This window comes from Acanthochromis polyacanthus, chromosome 7, assembly GCF_021347895.1.
Source record: "Acanthochromis polyacanthus isolate Apoly-LR-REF ecotype Palm Island chromosome 7, KAUST_Apoly_ChrSc, whole genome shotgun sequence".
NCBI lineage: Eukaryota > Metazoa > Chordata > Actinopteri > Pomacentridae > Acanthochromis > Acanthochromis polyacanthus.
The window spans coordinates 38,801,320-38,816,757 of NC_067119.1; the positions used below are offsets into that span (position 1 = coordinate 38,801,320).

The 15,438-nt window shown below is 41.6% G+C and overlaps 1 protein-coding gene across 1 annotated transcript in view; it reads right to left on the reverse strand.

The window, feature by feature from the left end:
• Positions 1–9,362, reverse strand: part of olfml2a (olfactomedin-like 2A) — a 32,756-nt gene extending 23,394 nt beyond the window's left edge. Inside the window, exon 1 of the mRNA XM_022207344.2 lies at positions 9,082–9,362. Coding sequence (XP_022063036.1) covers positions 9,082–9,150 — 69 coding nt within the window. The 5' untranslated portion in view covers positions 9,151–9,362. The remainder of the gene's footprint in view (positions 1–9,081) is intronic.
• Positions 9,363–15,438: the final 6,076 nt, after the last annotated feature.

Below are 15,438 nucleotides of genomic sequence, written 5' to 3' on the forward strand. Positions count from 1 at the left end.
AGTCAGAGCAGCTGCTCCTTCCTCCTGTCAAATCATATGTGCTAGTATGCCTAACTGACCATCCAGCATCTCAGGCCAAGCTGACCTACCAGCATGAGAACAGGCAACACAATTAAGAGTGCTAATAATTAAGAGTACAGAGCATTTAACGCATGCTTTGAGCTTTGAGTCTTTGGCTTTGACCTCTCAAGTGCAGTCAAGTTTCAGGTCAAAAAGAACACAGCTCAAACGTGAACTCATGTCTGCACAATGGGAGGAAAAGAACCTGCATGCCGCAGAGAGCTCTATTAGATCAACCGCTGCAGCCTTTAACAGCTAACACGCCCTGACAGTGATGAAGTGAAACCTCATTTGTGCTCAGGATTGTTAAAAACACACAATGTGCTACACAAAGGCCGCTGCATTCATTAGCCACAGAGTTTAAGTCAGTGTTTCGGTAGCACTGGCCTGTTGTATCTGCAGCCGTGTCCATATAAACAAGGATATCCTCCCCTTTTAGTGCTCTGCCAGCTGGTAATCACTGGGACAGCTGAATAGTGAAGAAGGTGGGTATACTGAGCTGTATGTCGCAGCCCTTCTCAAACTGCTGTTTTGAAGTATTTTCCCACAAATGCACAGCAAGACAACTAGACTTCTAATCAGTCAAAAGTCCATCAAACTTGTGATTTTAAAGAATGGAGTATCCCTTTAAAGTCCACATCGTCTCCTGTGAAGGGCACTCAAGACCAAAAGCAAGGCCCACATTCCAGTCCAAAGAGTCCGCCTGATTTTTAATCTAATTAGTAGTGCTAATGATAAACAGTCTTACTGTGCCACTGTTAAGATTAACTTGGTACAAGGAAGGAATTTTTTTAAAGCCTTCGGTCTGGAGATGAACCATGAGCTCTATGGCTCAGACAGAACTGCTGGCATTAGCACAGGGATGTTAATTAGTGTATCAAGCACTCGCTGATTTTGGGGGTACACATCTACATTCCTGCTGGGTCTGTTTATGTGTCCAGATACCCTCTGAACCTTTCATTCACTGCAGCACAAAGTGGTACAAAAATGAAAGACAGTCTGACACATATTGTCTTTTATTTACTGAATAACTTTAAGAATCACTTTTGTTGAGGTTCCTTGTAGACACAGCTATAACTACAAACAACTCTGAAAAAACACTAAACTGGATTTTTACACAGTTTCACACTGGTGGAGTGTGTGGCCGGGTAAAGTGAGTGAGGGCTGATAACGTGAACATGCATGCAGCACATTATCATGTGCAACCCCAATGACAGACAGAGCCAGTAGAAAATGAACGGATGTTTTGAAGGCCTTCTAATCCATCTCTGTGGCCCCAGAACACAACAACTCCCTAATAAAATCCACACACTAAAACTACTCCTTCATAAGCACAAAGAAACACTTGGCTAATTATCAGCGTGTGTTTAGCGCCCTCAACCATGAGTGGAATGATCAGTCTTGCTGGTGGCTTTCCCTGGAAGGATTCTTCCAACATCTGTTTACTGAAGCTGATAAAAAGCTGCAGAGTTTATTACACCTCAGTGGCACAAATACTTAGCTTGATGAAAAATCTATTTATTGAACAAATCAAATAATCTATTAAATTCTTGTTGCTACAGTGTATTGTTTGCTCAACTACACCGTACAGTGTAAGATGAAATGAGCAGCAGCTAAAATAGATTACAGTCTTTTGATGGGTCTTTAGATTAAAGGAAAGTAAATTTTGCAATCTGTGCACTCGGTTGAGCAAACTGTTCACAAAGTTTATTAACACATCTGTACAGATTTCCACATAATTCTCTTCTACCACATGATCTCTGGGTGGTTCCATACGTTGTAGGTTAGAGCATGACAAAGTAGCTCATGTATGGTTTACAAAGCAATGAAAAGTATTAGCTTTTTGTTAAAGAGAGTCATATAGTATCTGCCTTTTAATTACAAATCTACCACAAGGAGCTGTTGATAACGGATCCACACTTTGTGCTGACTGTCTATGGTTTGTAATTAGCACTTTATGTCTTTTCCCATATTGTGATTGTACAGGCAGTGAGGTTACTTGTGTCATAAGAGCTTTGCAGGTAATCAGCAGGGACATCAACAAGTCACTGCAGCTGTCCACAAAACAGTCTCTTCAACTACAATGACAGTCAGTCATATTTACTGTAGAACAGTCTGAGTGTTATCAATCATTCTGTTTTACTCATGGCAAGAAAGCAAATAAGATTATTTCCAACAATATCAATAATAAATAGATGTCAAATTATGGGTGTGTCGCATGAAAAAAAGGTGCACGACACACATGCGCACGCGCGCGCACACGCACACACACACACACACACACACACACACACACACACACACACACACACACACACACACACACACATATACACTCCTGTGTTCTAATGCTACATTGTGTTAGCTGGTGGTGTTGAAAAGATGATTAGAAAACCCTTGTGGTGTTGTGTTAGCACATGGATAAAAATGTGAGTTTTCATGGAAAACATGGAATGCCCTGGGTGACCCTAAACTTTTGAACGACAGTGTAAAATAAATTGAGATGGATGTGATGAGATTTTACATACCAGAAAACAGAACTTATAAGGAGAAACAAACTTCATCTGAATCTTATCTGTGGTCATTGCTCCAAAGGACAAATGAATATCCATATAGTGAGAAGAGGGCCAAAACTGTGAATTCTGGGAAAAGAAAGGCAGCAATACTAATGGAGTGTAGCATAAATAATACAAGCAGTATGTTGTAAGGTGTACATGATCTCCTAAGAACTTCTGTATCATAATTTACATAAACACAAACTGTGATAATAGAGTTATTGTGCAGCACACACACTGTAGCTTGCGTTGGTGAAGGTTGATTTAATGGTGCAGTTGTTAATTAAGATCAAAGACTAGAAGTGAAATCCATGCCTAAAGCAATGTCACACCTTAAAAAAGACCTTATCATGTGCAGGGTTGCACACCTGGGACGTACGGCAAATGCTGACCTGTTTCTCCTCAGGTCACTGCCTCAGTGTTAAAGAGGTATAAGTCTTTCTCATCAGCCTGCAGCCTTGTTTTATCCACAAACACTGAGACGTGATTCTCTGCACACTGATGATGTTGACTCTTCATCAGGCTGCATGTGACACCCCCAATTAAATGAAGTCTTGTTGGCACAACATGGCATGACAAAATGTAATTTCATGCTCACTGAAAGACTATAACTTGCCTTAACAGCCTTAACAACACCTGGAAGTCCATTTCTATTCAATCTGAGCCCATCTCTGCCACCGTTGCGATACTCTGCAGTCTCACTGAGGCAGCCTGAGCATCCCAGTCAGCTGTCTCCTGCTCCCTAGCCCCTAGCTGACCTTTCACTGATTGTCCTCGGGTTTGTTTACAACCAAAACATAAAGCAGGTGCACGCGCTGGTTCCCACGCCACCCTCCTGTGCCCTCCGTGCCCTCCTCTCTGCAAGCTTTGTCTCTCATTACTGCCAGTGCCACCAGTCTGGCCACAGTGACAGTAACTGGACGTCTCCTGTGGCAAAGAGACTGGAGCTGTGACTACTGCTGCTGCACAATGGCGAATAGTGCCCAAAGCATGCTATAGACGCCTTTACAAAGCCTATCACCAACATGGGTTTTAATGTGACATTTGTACTGAAGTAATCATGCAGGATTTTCTGTGTGTGCATATACACTGCTCAAAAAAATTAAAGGAACACTTTGAAAATACATCATATTTCAATACGGGGGAAAAAATAACTGGATCTTAGCATTGATATGGACTGGATAATGTGTTAGGAATGAAAAGTGCCACATTGTTTGATGGGAATGAAAATTATCAACCCCCCAGGAGGGCTAAATTCAAGACACCCCAAAATCAAAGTCAAAAACTGATGTGGCAGGCTAGACCATCTTGCTGAAATTCCTTGGCAGCAACTCAAAATGGTATTCAGTAGTTTGTACGGCCTCCATGTGCTTGTATGTATGACTGACGATGCCGGGACAAGCTCTGAATGAGACGACAGATGGTGTCCTGGGGTATCTCCTCCCAGAACTGGACCAGGGCATCACTGAGCTCCTGGACAGTCTGAGGAGCAACCTGATGGTGTCGGATGGAACAAAACATAATGTTCCAAAGGTGTTCTATTGGATTCAGGTCAGGTGAACATGGGGACCAGCTAATGGTATCAGTTCCTTCATCCTCCAGGAACTGCATGAGTTCTCTTACCACATAAGACTGGGCATTGTTGTGCACCAGAAGGAATCCAGGACCACTGCACCAATGTAGGGTCTGACAATGGGTCAAAGGATTTCATCCTGATACCTAAAGGCAGTCAGAGTGTCATTGTCCAGCCTGTAGAGGTCTGTATGTCCCTCCATGGATATGCCTCCCCACACCATCACTGACCCACCACCAAACCGGTCATGCTGAACAATGTTACAGGCAGCATAACGTTCTCCACGGCTTCTCCAGACCCTTTCATGTCTGTCACATGTGCTCAGGGTGAACCTGCTCTCATCTGTTAAAAGCACAGGGTGGACCTGCCAGTTCCTGTGTTCTATGGCAAATGCCAGCCGAGCTCCACGGTGCCAGTCAGCGAGCACAGCGGGCACTAGAGGATGCTGGGCCTTCAGACCACTCTCATTACATCTCTTTCTGATTGTTTGATCAGAGACATTCACACCAGTGGTCTGCTGGAGGTCATTTTGTAGAGCTATTGCAGTGCTCATCCTGTTCCTCCTTGCACAAAGGAGCAGAAACCTGTCCTGCTGATCGGTTGAGGACCTTCGACAGCCCTGTCAAGCTCTTTCCAGACTAACTGCCTGTCTCCTGGAATCTCCTCCATGCTCTTGAGAATGTGCTGAGAGACACAGCAAACCTTGTGGCAATGGCACACATTGATGTTTCATCCTGGAGGAGTTGGACTGTCTGTGGAACCTCTGTAGGGTCCAGGTATCGCCTCATGCTACCAGAAGTGACACTTACCCTAGCCAAATGCAAAACTAGTGAAAAACAGTCAGACAATATTAGGAAGGAAAAAAATGTCAGTGGCCTTCACCTGTAAACTCATTCCTGTTTTGGGGGTGTCTCATTGTTACCCCTCTAGTGCATCTGTTGTTAATTTTATGAACACCAAAGCAGCTGAAACTGACTAAAAAGCCCCTCAGTTACTTACTTGACCAGATCAGTATCCCACATGGTTCACTGATTTGGTGCAATACTTAGATTAAAAAGTGTTCCTTTAATTTTTTTGAGCAGTGTAGTTTTGTTTTTCTTCATATTTTTGCCAGTTAATTTGACGGCAGAGGAATGACAAAAATGAGGGGAGAGATAAATAGAGAGTGACATGCAACAAAGGACACATTAACCCCTGACCACTAGGATGCCCTGTTATTGTGTACGCTTTATTGAAAAGCCTGTTGCGAATGGTTTTTTACCCTGACCACAGTGACAATGAAAATATCAGTAACGACAAATCTGGTTCTAGTATGAATATAACAAATTAGCTTTTGGTCAGTTTAATCTCCAGTCGATCACAATCAGTAAAAAGATCTTCAAATTATTAAAGCCCAACTGACACTAATCACTAGTTAGTTGAGGATGTTTTCTGACCTTACACTTGCATTTTGTAATGCATGCTGCTACTACGTATTACTGTCAACATTAGCATTGCTAGCATGCCTTTACAAAGGTAGGAGACAGGAACTCCAGAAGAAGGCTCATTTTTATCACTTATAGTGCAAAACTAGAAATGCAACATGCAAGGTATTTTCTTTTCTGACTGTGTGAAAACATCAATAATCTCATAATTGTTCCAGGAAACATGGTGGAGCTATGGGATGATCGGCGTTGGTTTGTCTGTCTGTCTCTCTGTCTGTTCACAACATTACAAACAGTCTGATGGATTTGGATGAAATTTTCAAGGCAGGAAAGAAATGACACAAGGACATCACTGTAACCATGACAACAAGTGAGCACTATGTCAGATGCCTGCTGATGATCACATGATTGCGATCCTACAACGAATCAACTGCTGTGGACCACAATTTTTTTTTTTAAAGATTTCATCCGTCAAAAATCCTACAAGGACTGAGCAGCCTTGGCAGAGTACTGGTCTCTCTGAGTGCTTTTTTTGTTAATCCTGTTAGAGGGCTCAGCATGTAATCATAGTTCAAGAGTTACATCCAATAACTACTGTTTTTCTGTCAGAACTTTATTGTGGAACGATTTTTCTACAGCTGTTTGTCCCACAGGCTGCAAATTGGAGTGCGTGGAGTTTGCATGTTCTCCCTGTGCAGCGCGGGCTTTCTCCGGGTTCTCCAGCTTCCTCCCACAGTTCAATAACATCCATCCATCCATTCTCTATACACCGCTTTATCCTCACTAGGGTTGCGGGGGGTGCTGGAGCCTATCCCAGCTGTCTCGGGCGAAGGCAGGGGACACCCTGGACAGGTCACCAGTCTGTCACAGGGCTACATATACAGACGATCAATCACACTCACATTTACACCTACGGGCAATTTAGAGTAACCAATTAACCTCAGCATGTTTTTGGACTGTGGGAGGAAGCCGGAGTGCCCGGAGAAAACACATGCACAGGGAGAACATGCAAACTCCATGCAGAAAGATCCCAGGTCCACCCTGGGATTTGAACCGGAGATCTTCTTGCTGCAAGGCAAAAGTGCTAACCACTACGACACTGTGCAGCCCCAGTTCAATAACATACTGAGGTTAATTGGTGATTCTAAATTGTCCGTAGGTGAAAGTGGAGACAGTGGAGAGAGAGTGCTTGTTTGTCTCTTCCCTGTGATAGACTGTTACCTGTCCAAATGTCACCCTCAGTCAGCTGGGATAGACCCCCCCCCCCCCCCCCCAACATGACCCTAATGAGGATTAAGTGATATACAGGGTGTCCCAAAAAATGTATACACCTTTTAGCAGCTGATAACTAACCTCACACCACTAGACTTCTTTTTATGGGGATACCTAAAAGACAAAGTCTACCAAAGAGACCTGCAACAATCACTGAATTGAGAGCAACCACTGAACGTGAATGCACGCAAATACCAAGGAAACTGTTTCATGATGTGTGTAATTCTATCGCTTCGCGTTGTCGGCAGTGTCTGGACCAGAACGGACATCAGTTTGAGAACAGGCGGTGACAAAACAATAGAATGATGCTTGTAAATTCTTTTACATGTTGAAAATTTAACAAATTATATTAAACACCTAGTTTACAATTATTTAAAGTTTGTATACATTTTTTGGGACACCCTGTATAGATAACGGATGGATGGATGTTTGTCCCATACAGATGCATGTTAACAGCACAACCAGCCCTCATTTAACCACATACAGCCAGGTAGTTCTGATCAACCAGAAAATGTTCACAGTGATTTTGTAGCAATTCAAAGCTTTTGTATTATTTTCATTGACAGGTGTATAGACCAAGTAAAAGTGGATCTGGCTTTTGTTTGTGTATTATCTTATTAGAAAGTGGACATGATTTAGGTTTAGCTGTGAATTTGCTTGAAGTTACAGTCCAGATTCTTGTACGAATGTGGGGAGGAAACCTGTTCGGATGAAACAAGTGGACTACACAATGCAAAATCCAGAACCTGCAGCCAGAAGAAGAAAGCAAAGGGTAGATGGATAAAGTGTGATTTCTATACGAGGTACATGTACATGTACTTATCTTATGTAATTTAAATTAGAATTATCTCATGAGCTTTATCAATAATTCCAAAAACTGAACTTTAGTATTTGTGCCAGATTTTGAATCAACGAAGGGCTACATGAAAACGCCTACCATACTCTATGTGAGTTCTCATGGTGTTCTCAGGCAGTCTTGTCTGCAAACCTAAACATTACACCTAATGTGAGTAATGGCCTCAGCCGGATCCCTCCAATACACATACTTGCATTATTATATTGCACTAACATTAATATCTGACAATCCCCAGTCATTCTCGCCATGTGTGCTGCTTATGCTGCTCTAACGGCCTGAACTCTTCTGCTTTCAAGCTTTAGATTGGATTTTGAAAGGTGGCTGTCATGACGTTAACCACTGAAGCTGTGCTGCTTACAGGCTTCACCAGGTGTGCTAGATGGGGCTGAATTGTGCATGTTCACAAACACCAGACTAGGGAGATCATTTTAATAGAGCTCGCGTTTGTGCACAGACGTAGTTCAGCAGGAAAATGAAACGCAAACAGTTGACAGAGCTGGGAGCACAGACTGTAGCCGGAACATCTGGAGCAGGACCTCACTGGTGATGTTTTTATCTCGACTGCTGCCATGAATGCTGGGTTAGTAGACCTATGGCTGCTACTACAGACGGGTTTTACTCTTCACTGACCCACACTGCTGCTGATTTGGTCCCCCTGATTGTATCCAGAGACGACTGTTGACAGTTACACACCATACTTATCCTTACATCGACAACAGTGCCTGCATGTCTTCATGTAATGTGTAGTGAACATGTGTTTTGTCATACAGCAGTGTGTGTGTGTGTGTGTGTGTGTGTGTGTGTGTGTGTGTGTGTGTGTGTGTGTGTGTGTGTGTGTGTGTGTGTGTGTCTGTGAAGCTGGATTAGGCTGAGGGAGAGTGAGGGGTTACTGTGGTCCAGCAGCTGTACAAACAAGCCCAGCCAGATATTACCGTTACCCCACTGAGTGCCATCTCTCCCACACTCTGCTGGCACCAGGCCTGCGCACTCTGGAGGTGTAATTACAAACACCCATGGTTAGGATACTCATGTCACACAAAAGCCCTCATTGGGAGGATTACCTCGAATCAAAATGACACATAACCCGAACCATCTGCCGGCCTTAGACACTAAATTTACAGGTCTGGCTTTGGGGAAATGTTGGGTATTTGTCAAGTCACTTATTTGTCTGAGGCAGAGGCACCGCTACACGAAACATGATGCAGGTGAGAGGTGAGGCAGAGCACCAGAGAAATGCTCCAATAAAATCATTAAAAAAAATGTGGCTTTAAGCAAACACTTGCTTGAAAACACAACCATGGATTAAACATCCGCAGAATGAGGTGAGCGTATTTTTCTTACCTTGCTCTGTGCGGAGGAATCCTTACATAAAACCAGCAGACAGGCGAACAAGTTCGCGTATCTCCACATTTTCTCTTCAGCGTGTTTCCGGACTTGACGTTCAGAAATCCTAATCGGCTGTCACTGCTATTAGTCCATGAGGTTAAGTGGTGCGTCTATTTTAACTCCATTTCCACTTCACACAGGGGAGGATCCTACAGCATGCGTCCGTCTGTGTATGTATGGATATCAGTGTGCGCGCTCTGTCTTCAGCCAGACGCACAGTGCGCATCATGCATCATCTGCTGTCCTCCGAGGATAGGAGGAGTTTACGCACAAACACGAAGCCTCTCAGTGTGTGTTCAGTCCGGACAGGACAGCCAGGCTTCACTTTAAAAACATCACTAATAATAAATAATGATGATAAAATGGAATAGAAATATATAAATGAGTAAAATGAAAATAACATTTGATATACCAATCCTTTAATTCAGGTAAATATTCTTATTGATTAAATGCACATAATAACAATAACAATGAATACCGTCGCAATTTGGAAGTTTAAAATAAAAATGACACTTGATTTATTTTTCAGAACAGCACGCTTTTTTTCTTTTCTTTTTCTTTTCTTTTAAATAAATGTGGGCTTTTGACGCCATCACCTGGAAAAGGAATAACTCGCAGCTCAAATCCAGCACACTTCTGAGTCTCCATTTATGACCGCAAATACAACCGGACGACTGTCTTATGGCTTTAATTACTAATGGATCGATTGTCCATGGGATATATCTTGTATACATTTTTATTTAAAGTAAAAAACAAAAGCAACTAATGTTTATTAGGATCACGTCTTTACAAATTCCACAATTATTTATTATGGAAACAATTAGTTAATAAAAAATGACTGGATGTCACTGAAATGTCAACTAAATAACCGTCTGAATTTAATAACAACCACCTTCTAATTAGTTAAACAATAATAAAATTATCTTATCCATATATCTTATTTTTTTATTAAGTTGACATAATCATGACAGATATTTTTTTTGTCAATATGTCAAATTTTATATGGAAAATAACAAATTGTTTTTTTTTTTTTTTTAACCTTTATTGAAAATAAGAACAATACACTAAACAATACAATAGACAATACAATGGAAAAGAAAGAAAATCAAAAACACATGCAAGCCCTTCATTCGCAACATCACTCACAACATCCCTCCCCTCCCATCCCCACGCACAATATTTAGGTTGCAATATCATTATAGACAGTATATAACAATTCATTGCCATTTGTAACAGTGCAGAACATAAACAATAAATCACAGAGTCATATTAGGACAGTATCTTTCAAAGAGCTCATGGGTTTTAGCAGCTTTTTTATGGTGAACCTGTGTCATCACATTCACATATTGTTTTACTTCATTATAGAATTTATTCCAATTTGATTTCTCTTCAGCCCATTTCACTTTATGAATATGATATTTCCCTAAAGTGACAATCAATTGTATAAAAGTTGCCAAATCTTTATTGACTACTTTTTTAACATTAAATAAGATGTCCTTCTCCCGGAGGCAGATTGTTCACCCACATATATCTGATAGAAATTGCTCTATTTTAGTCCAGAATATCTTACTGTGCACACACAGAAAAAAACATATGCGGAATAGTCTCTATCTCACTATCATAAAAACCACAATTATAATTGATATCTAATTTAAACCTTTGTAACAAATTGTATCTTTGTCTGATAAATCACTTTCAACTAAGTTCCCCATGACAAAAACACCTCTCCAGGAAGTGTGTTAATTCCAGATCACATGACCTGCTCCACATGATGTCATTTCCTCCTGATGAAAAGACTGGCCAGGCCAATGACGTAAATATACCTAGACCGCTCACTGGTTGGCGGACAACAGCGGCGCCATGGCAAATCGGCGCTGACTTCCGGTAGTGGCAAGAAGCTATGGCGCGCTATTTGATCCTGTGTGAATACACAGACTTCAAGGCCTGCTTGTCATCACTGATGGGACAATATGTGTTATGCTATGGCTTTTACTGTTAGCAGACAATAAAATCTCTGTCGTAGGCACGTTTTCATGGCAATCACAGCGTTGTTTAGCCCTCACAGACAAGCAATGGCACGCCCTTTGATATCCTTTCAAACAGTACTGTTTCTCTTTCATTGTTTGATGACTAGTTCTGGCCTATTTGATGACACGCTTTGTGTTGTTTCATCACACCAACTGATTGAAAAAGATAAAAACAAAGCACAAGGCATGTTTCTACGGCAATCACACTTATATAATAGCAAAACACGGAGCCTCCATTCCAGTATCCTTCATATTTAGCCTCTTCACATGTTCTGCCTACATGAGGCTACAACAAACAGAGACCACCACACAATGATAATGATTGCTGAATGGTCATGCAGTGATTGTGTCAATAAAAAATATTTCATACTTTCTGCAGCATTAGTGTTTCACTTACATGGGCTCTAGAAAATATTCGAACCAATGCCAAATAAGAAAATTAGTGTTTTAAACAAATTTTCTCCAATTCAAATTATTCAGTTGGACTTTGAAAAGGAGCACATGCGGTAGTCAAAAATTCCAAATTATGTTTTAGTGTAAGGAGGGATGGAAAATTCACAGGCCTGACAGCCTTGAGTACTACAAATAGAGGTTGAAGTTGCAGTCAATCTGGAGATTGTTAATTAGTTTGAGCCCAGCCATGACTTTCTAGTCCAAATACTTCCAGAGATACAGCAAAAAAGTGTTACAACGGTGTAAGTCAATTTCTTACAAACAGGCACTATATAAGGAAGGAAACCATTGAAAGTATTTATTTATTTTTACAATGGAATACTGCTCCAACTTGTTACCAAAAAATATAAAATACACCACCTAGACAAAAGTTTGTGTTGCTAAATTGCATTACAATAGCGACACCACTTGTAGGTTCAGTTGGAAAAATCTGTGTTCCAATAAAATATTTACAGGGTATCAAGTGCACTTGACAGATAGAAATATGAGAATATAAAAGTCTTCTCTGAGAAAATATAGGAGTATTGTAGGAAATATATATTTCACAATAAAATTCCATGAACAATTTGCTATAAAACGCCAGCTTTAGGGCAAAAACAAAATGTTTCAGTTTGAAACTTATGAAGTAGCCTATTTTCCCAGAAATAGAGTACCAAAATTGTTTCGAGAAAAGCAATTTGACAATATGAGATGCATGGCTTTTTAACAATCTCACCAAAAGTGTACTTTCCTACATAATTTTCACAAAGTGAACAAATTACTAATTTTCAGTGCGTCAAAAGGCTTGAAAATATACAGGAGTTTTTGCACAAAATACAGTCCTGCCTCAGCTTTTCATGCTGTACACTTAGATTGTCATATTTCCTCTTCACGATGTCAATGTCTGTACATTATGCATGGTCTTCACTAACAGCAGCACTGCCCTCTTCAGGCTCTTGTTCAGGCTCCAGCCCGATCTCACGAGGATTCGTGAAACTGTCACGTAAATTTTTGTTTCGGTTTCGTGCGCACCAAAACGATTTCGTCATGTTTTTCGTGCCGCTCACCACGAAATGCGCACCAATGTATTTTAAACGGCGGACTTTTCGTGCCACTCAGAACGTATTTCAAACGAATGGGTATATTATATTTTTAATGTAAAACCGTGGCGAATCCAACGCTATATTTTGCATGACATCGTCCCTAACCATAACCCTAACCATAACCCTAACCATAACCTAACCATAACCTAACCATAACCTGGTGGTACACTTACCAATTTGCATAGGAATTTAAAGAATGTCCGACGGCCGCAAACGCGATCACACAAACAGTATACGCCGATGGACAGCTTAGATCGTCATGAATCCGCCAGTATAAACCACTTTCAGATGTGATTACCACAGCGGGTTTCGTTGTGAGCAACACGAAAAACATTTCGTGGTGAGCGGCACGAAAAACATGACGAAATCGTGTTGGTGCGCACGAAACCGAAACAAAAATTTACGTGACAGTTTCACGAATCCCCGTGAGACCGGGTTTGCACAGCCGGTATAATGCCACTGCTGCCGGGCTGGTTTGGGTTGTCCTCACTGCGATCTAAAACATTTGATAAAAGAATTAACATGGCAAATTCCCAAAACATTTGTTTCTGTTTCACCAATACCTGAAAGAAAACATTATCACAATGAATGGCTGCAAATCACTATGAAAGCCAAAAACCGACCCAGAATCATTTTCATAGCCACACAAACTGACAAGAAAAGAAAAGTACTAAATTGAAATAATGAGCGACCATTAACAATTAAGGAACATAACTTTTTTCTCTGGTTTCCCAAAACTGAGGGCTGGTACAGCCCCTGGCCTGAGAAGCTTGTGTTGAGCATGTTTTGAGAGGATGAAGTCCTCCTCCCTGAAATGGTTGCTGCATACATAATTATGATCCCCCGGGATCCATCTCCTCTTGGTCCCCACCGCTTCTCTACTGATGGCCTGTATCCATTGATCTATCAGTGTGCTGTCCTTGGACTGCTTGGGAAACCTGCAATTTGTGGCATATTATAATCCATCCATAGACAATGATGCACTGTGACTGTCATTGAATACTGATAGTCACACCAGCTTACACTGTACAGTTAGTGATTCAGCTAAACTGGAGCACTCAAGCCAAGGTCAGAAGGAGGTTCTGTTTGCAAACAAAGAAGCAGAGCAAATTTGAGGCAGAATGTCCCAAATAAAAGAGCCACTTACTTATGAAAGGAAATATTACAAATGGATTGGTGCAGGAGATGGCAGCACACGACTTCACCATGGTCAGATATTAGCCACATCCACATTAAACCATAACAACAGAGACACTTAAATTAACAGGTTCATGATGTGATGATTGCAAGGTGAGTGTCAGCATGTTTCCTTTCACTTACATTCCAGAGAAGGAATCACAAAACTGGTGGCACTGAAGGAGCTAGCTGGCAGAAGTGGTAACTGGTAAGTGCTATGCAGTGACGTATGCACTTGTCAGTGTCGGATATGATCATGCCGTGCTGTTCACCTTCTCAAACAGATTTCTAGTTCATTAATACATATTTTCTGATGACAAAAATAGCCTTGTCACCCGTCACCAGGTCAGAGTGAGACCACAGGCACAGGGGGAATGGCGAGCCATGAGCATGGCAGCGAACTGGGCGCTCTCCTGAGGAGAGTCTGCTCAGCTGCAGTCACTGAAACACCCTGCCAGTGCTGTTCTAGGGCCTCCTGGCCTGGTGTTCTCAACATATTTCAAGCATTGTGACTTGATTCCAACACAGAAGTTTACTGTACTTTGGTAAATCACGAAACACAAAGTCACATACCGTGCTGACGTTCCAATCTGACACCACATCTTGCCACTACCGGAAGTCAGCTCCTATTTGCCGCTTCTCAGCGGCCAGTGAGCGGTCTAGGTATATTTACATCACTGGGCCAGACTCCAAGGCTTTCTGACTTATAGTTTAGTGGCTAACTTTGAGAATGTGAAACACCCCAAACGTTGCTTGTTAGAAGGAGGCATCCGATTTGTGGGTAAAGAGTGGATGTCCGTAAATGAAACCTACATGGATGCCATTTCTCAAACTCACTATTTTGGCCGCCATGACAGTTTTAAAAATGGCCGCCGTGATGGCTATCTCATCCTCTAACTTTGCCTATAATAGTGATAGAGGAGCACAAATTTTTGCTTTATATACATTTATGATGGTGCAGGTTTCAAAAATGCTAATAAAATTTGCGTTACTGTCAGTTTATTGAGAGAAGGTTGAGGTCTGCACAATTTTATATACGTTATTTCTCTTGTGGAAGTGGTCGTTGGCACTTGGCTAACTTAGTTTCTGATTTCAGTGTGTTTTGCTGGAGTAAACTAGAAAATGAAGCCCGCAAGGACAAGGACTAGAGAGTCTGGAGCAGCTATAGACTGGGGAAAGTGCATATTTTGTCGAGATCAAAAGCCAACCAGCAAGATAGACCCGCTGCGCCAAGCATCAGAGGAAGGTCTGAAAAATGTTCTTGAAAGTATGCAAGAAAGGGAGAAATACAATGATGAAACCTTCATTGAAGTCATTGACACATTCAAAGCAGTGCAGCTTTCAGATCACGGACATGAAATGCGCTGGCATAAAGTTTGTTACAGCAGCTTCACACATAAAGGCCATATTCAACGCCTACAACAGCGCGTTAGGCCGGACCCTGCAGCTCAGCCTCATGAGGAAACATGTCCAGTCCCTTCAACCTCTACAGAACAGCCAACAAAAGCATCACTGAGATCATCTCTGGCAGCAGTAGACTGGTCAAAATGTGTTTATTGCCAGAAAGATGACCC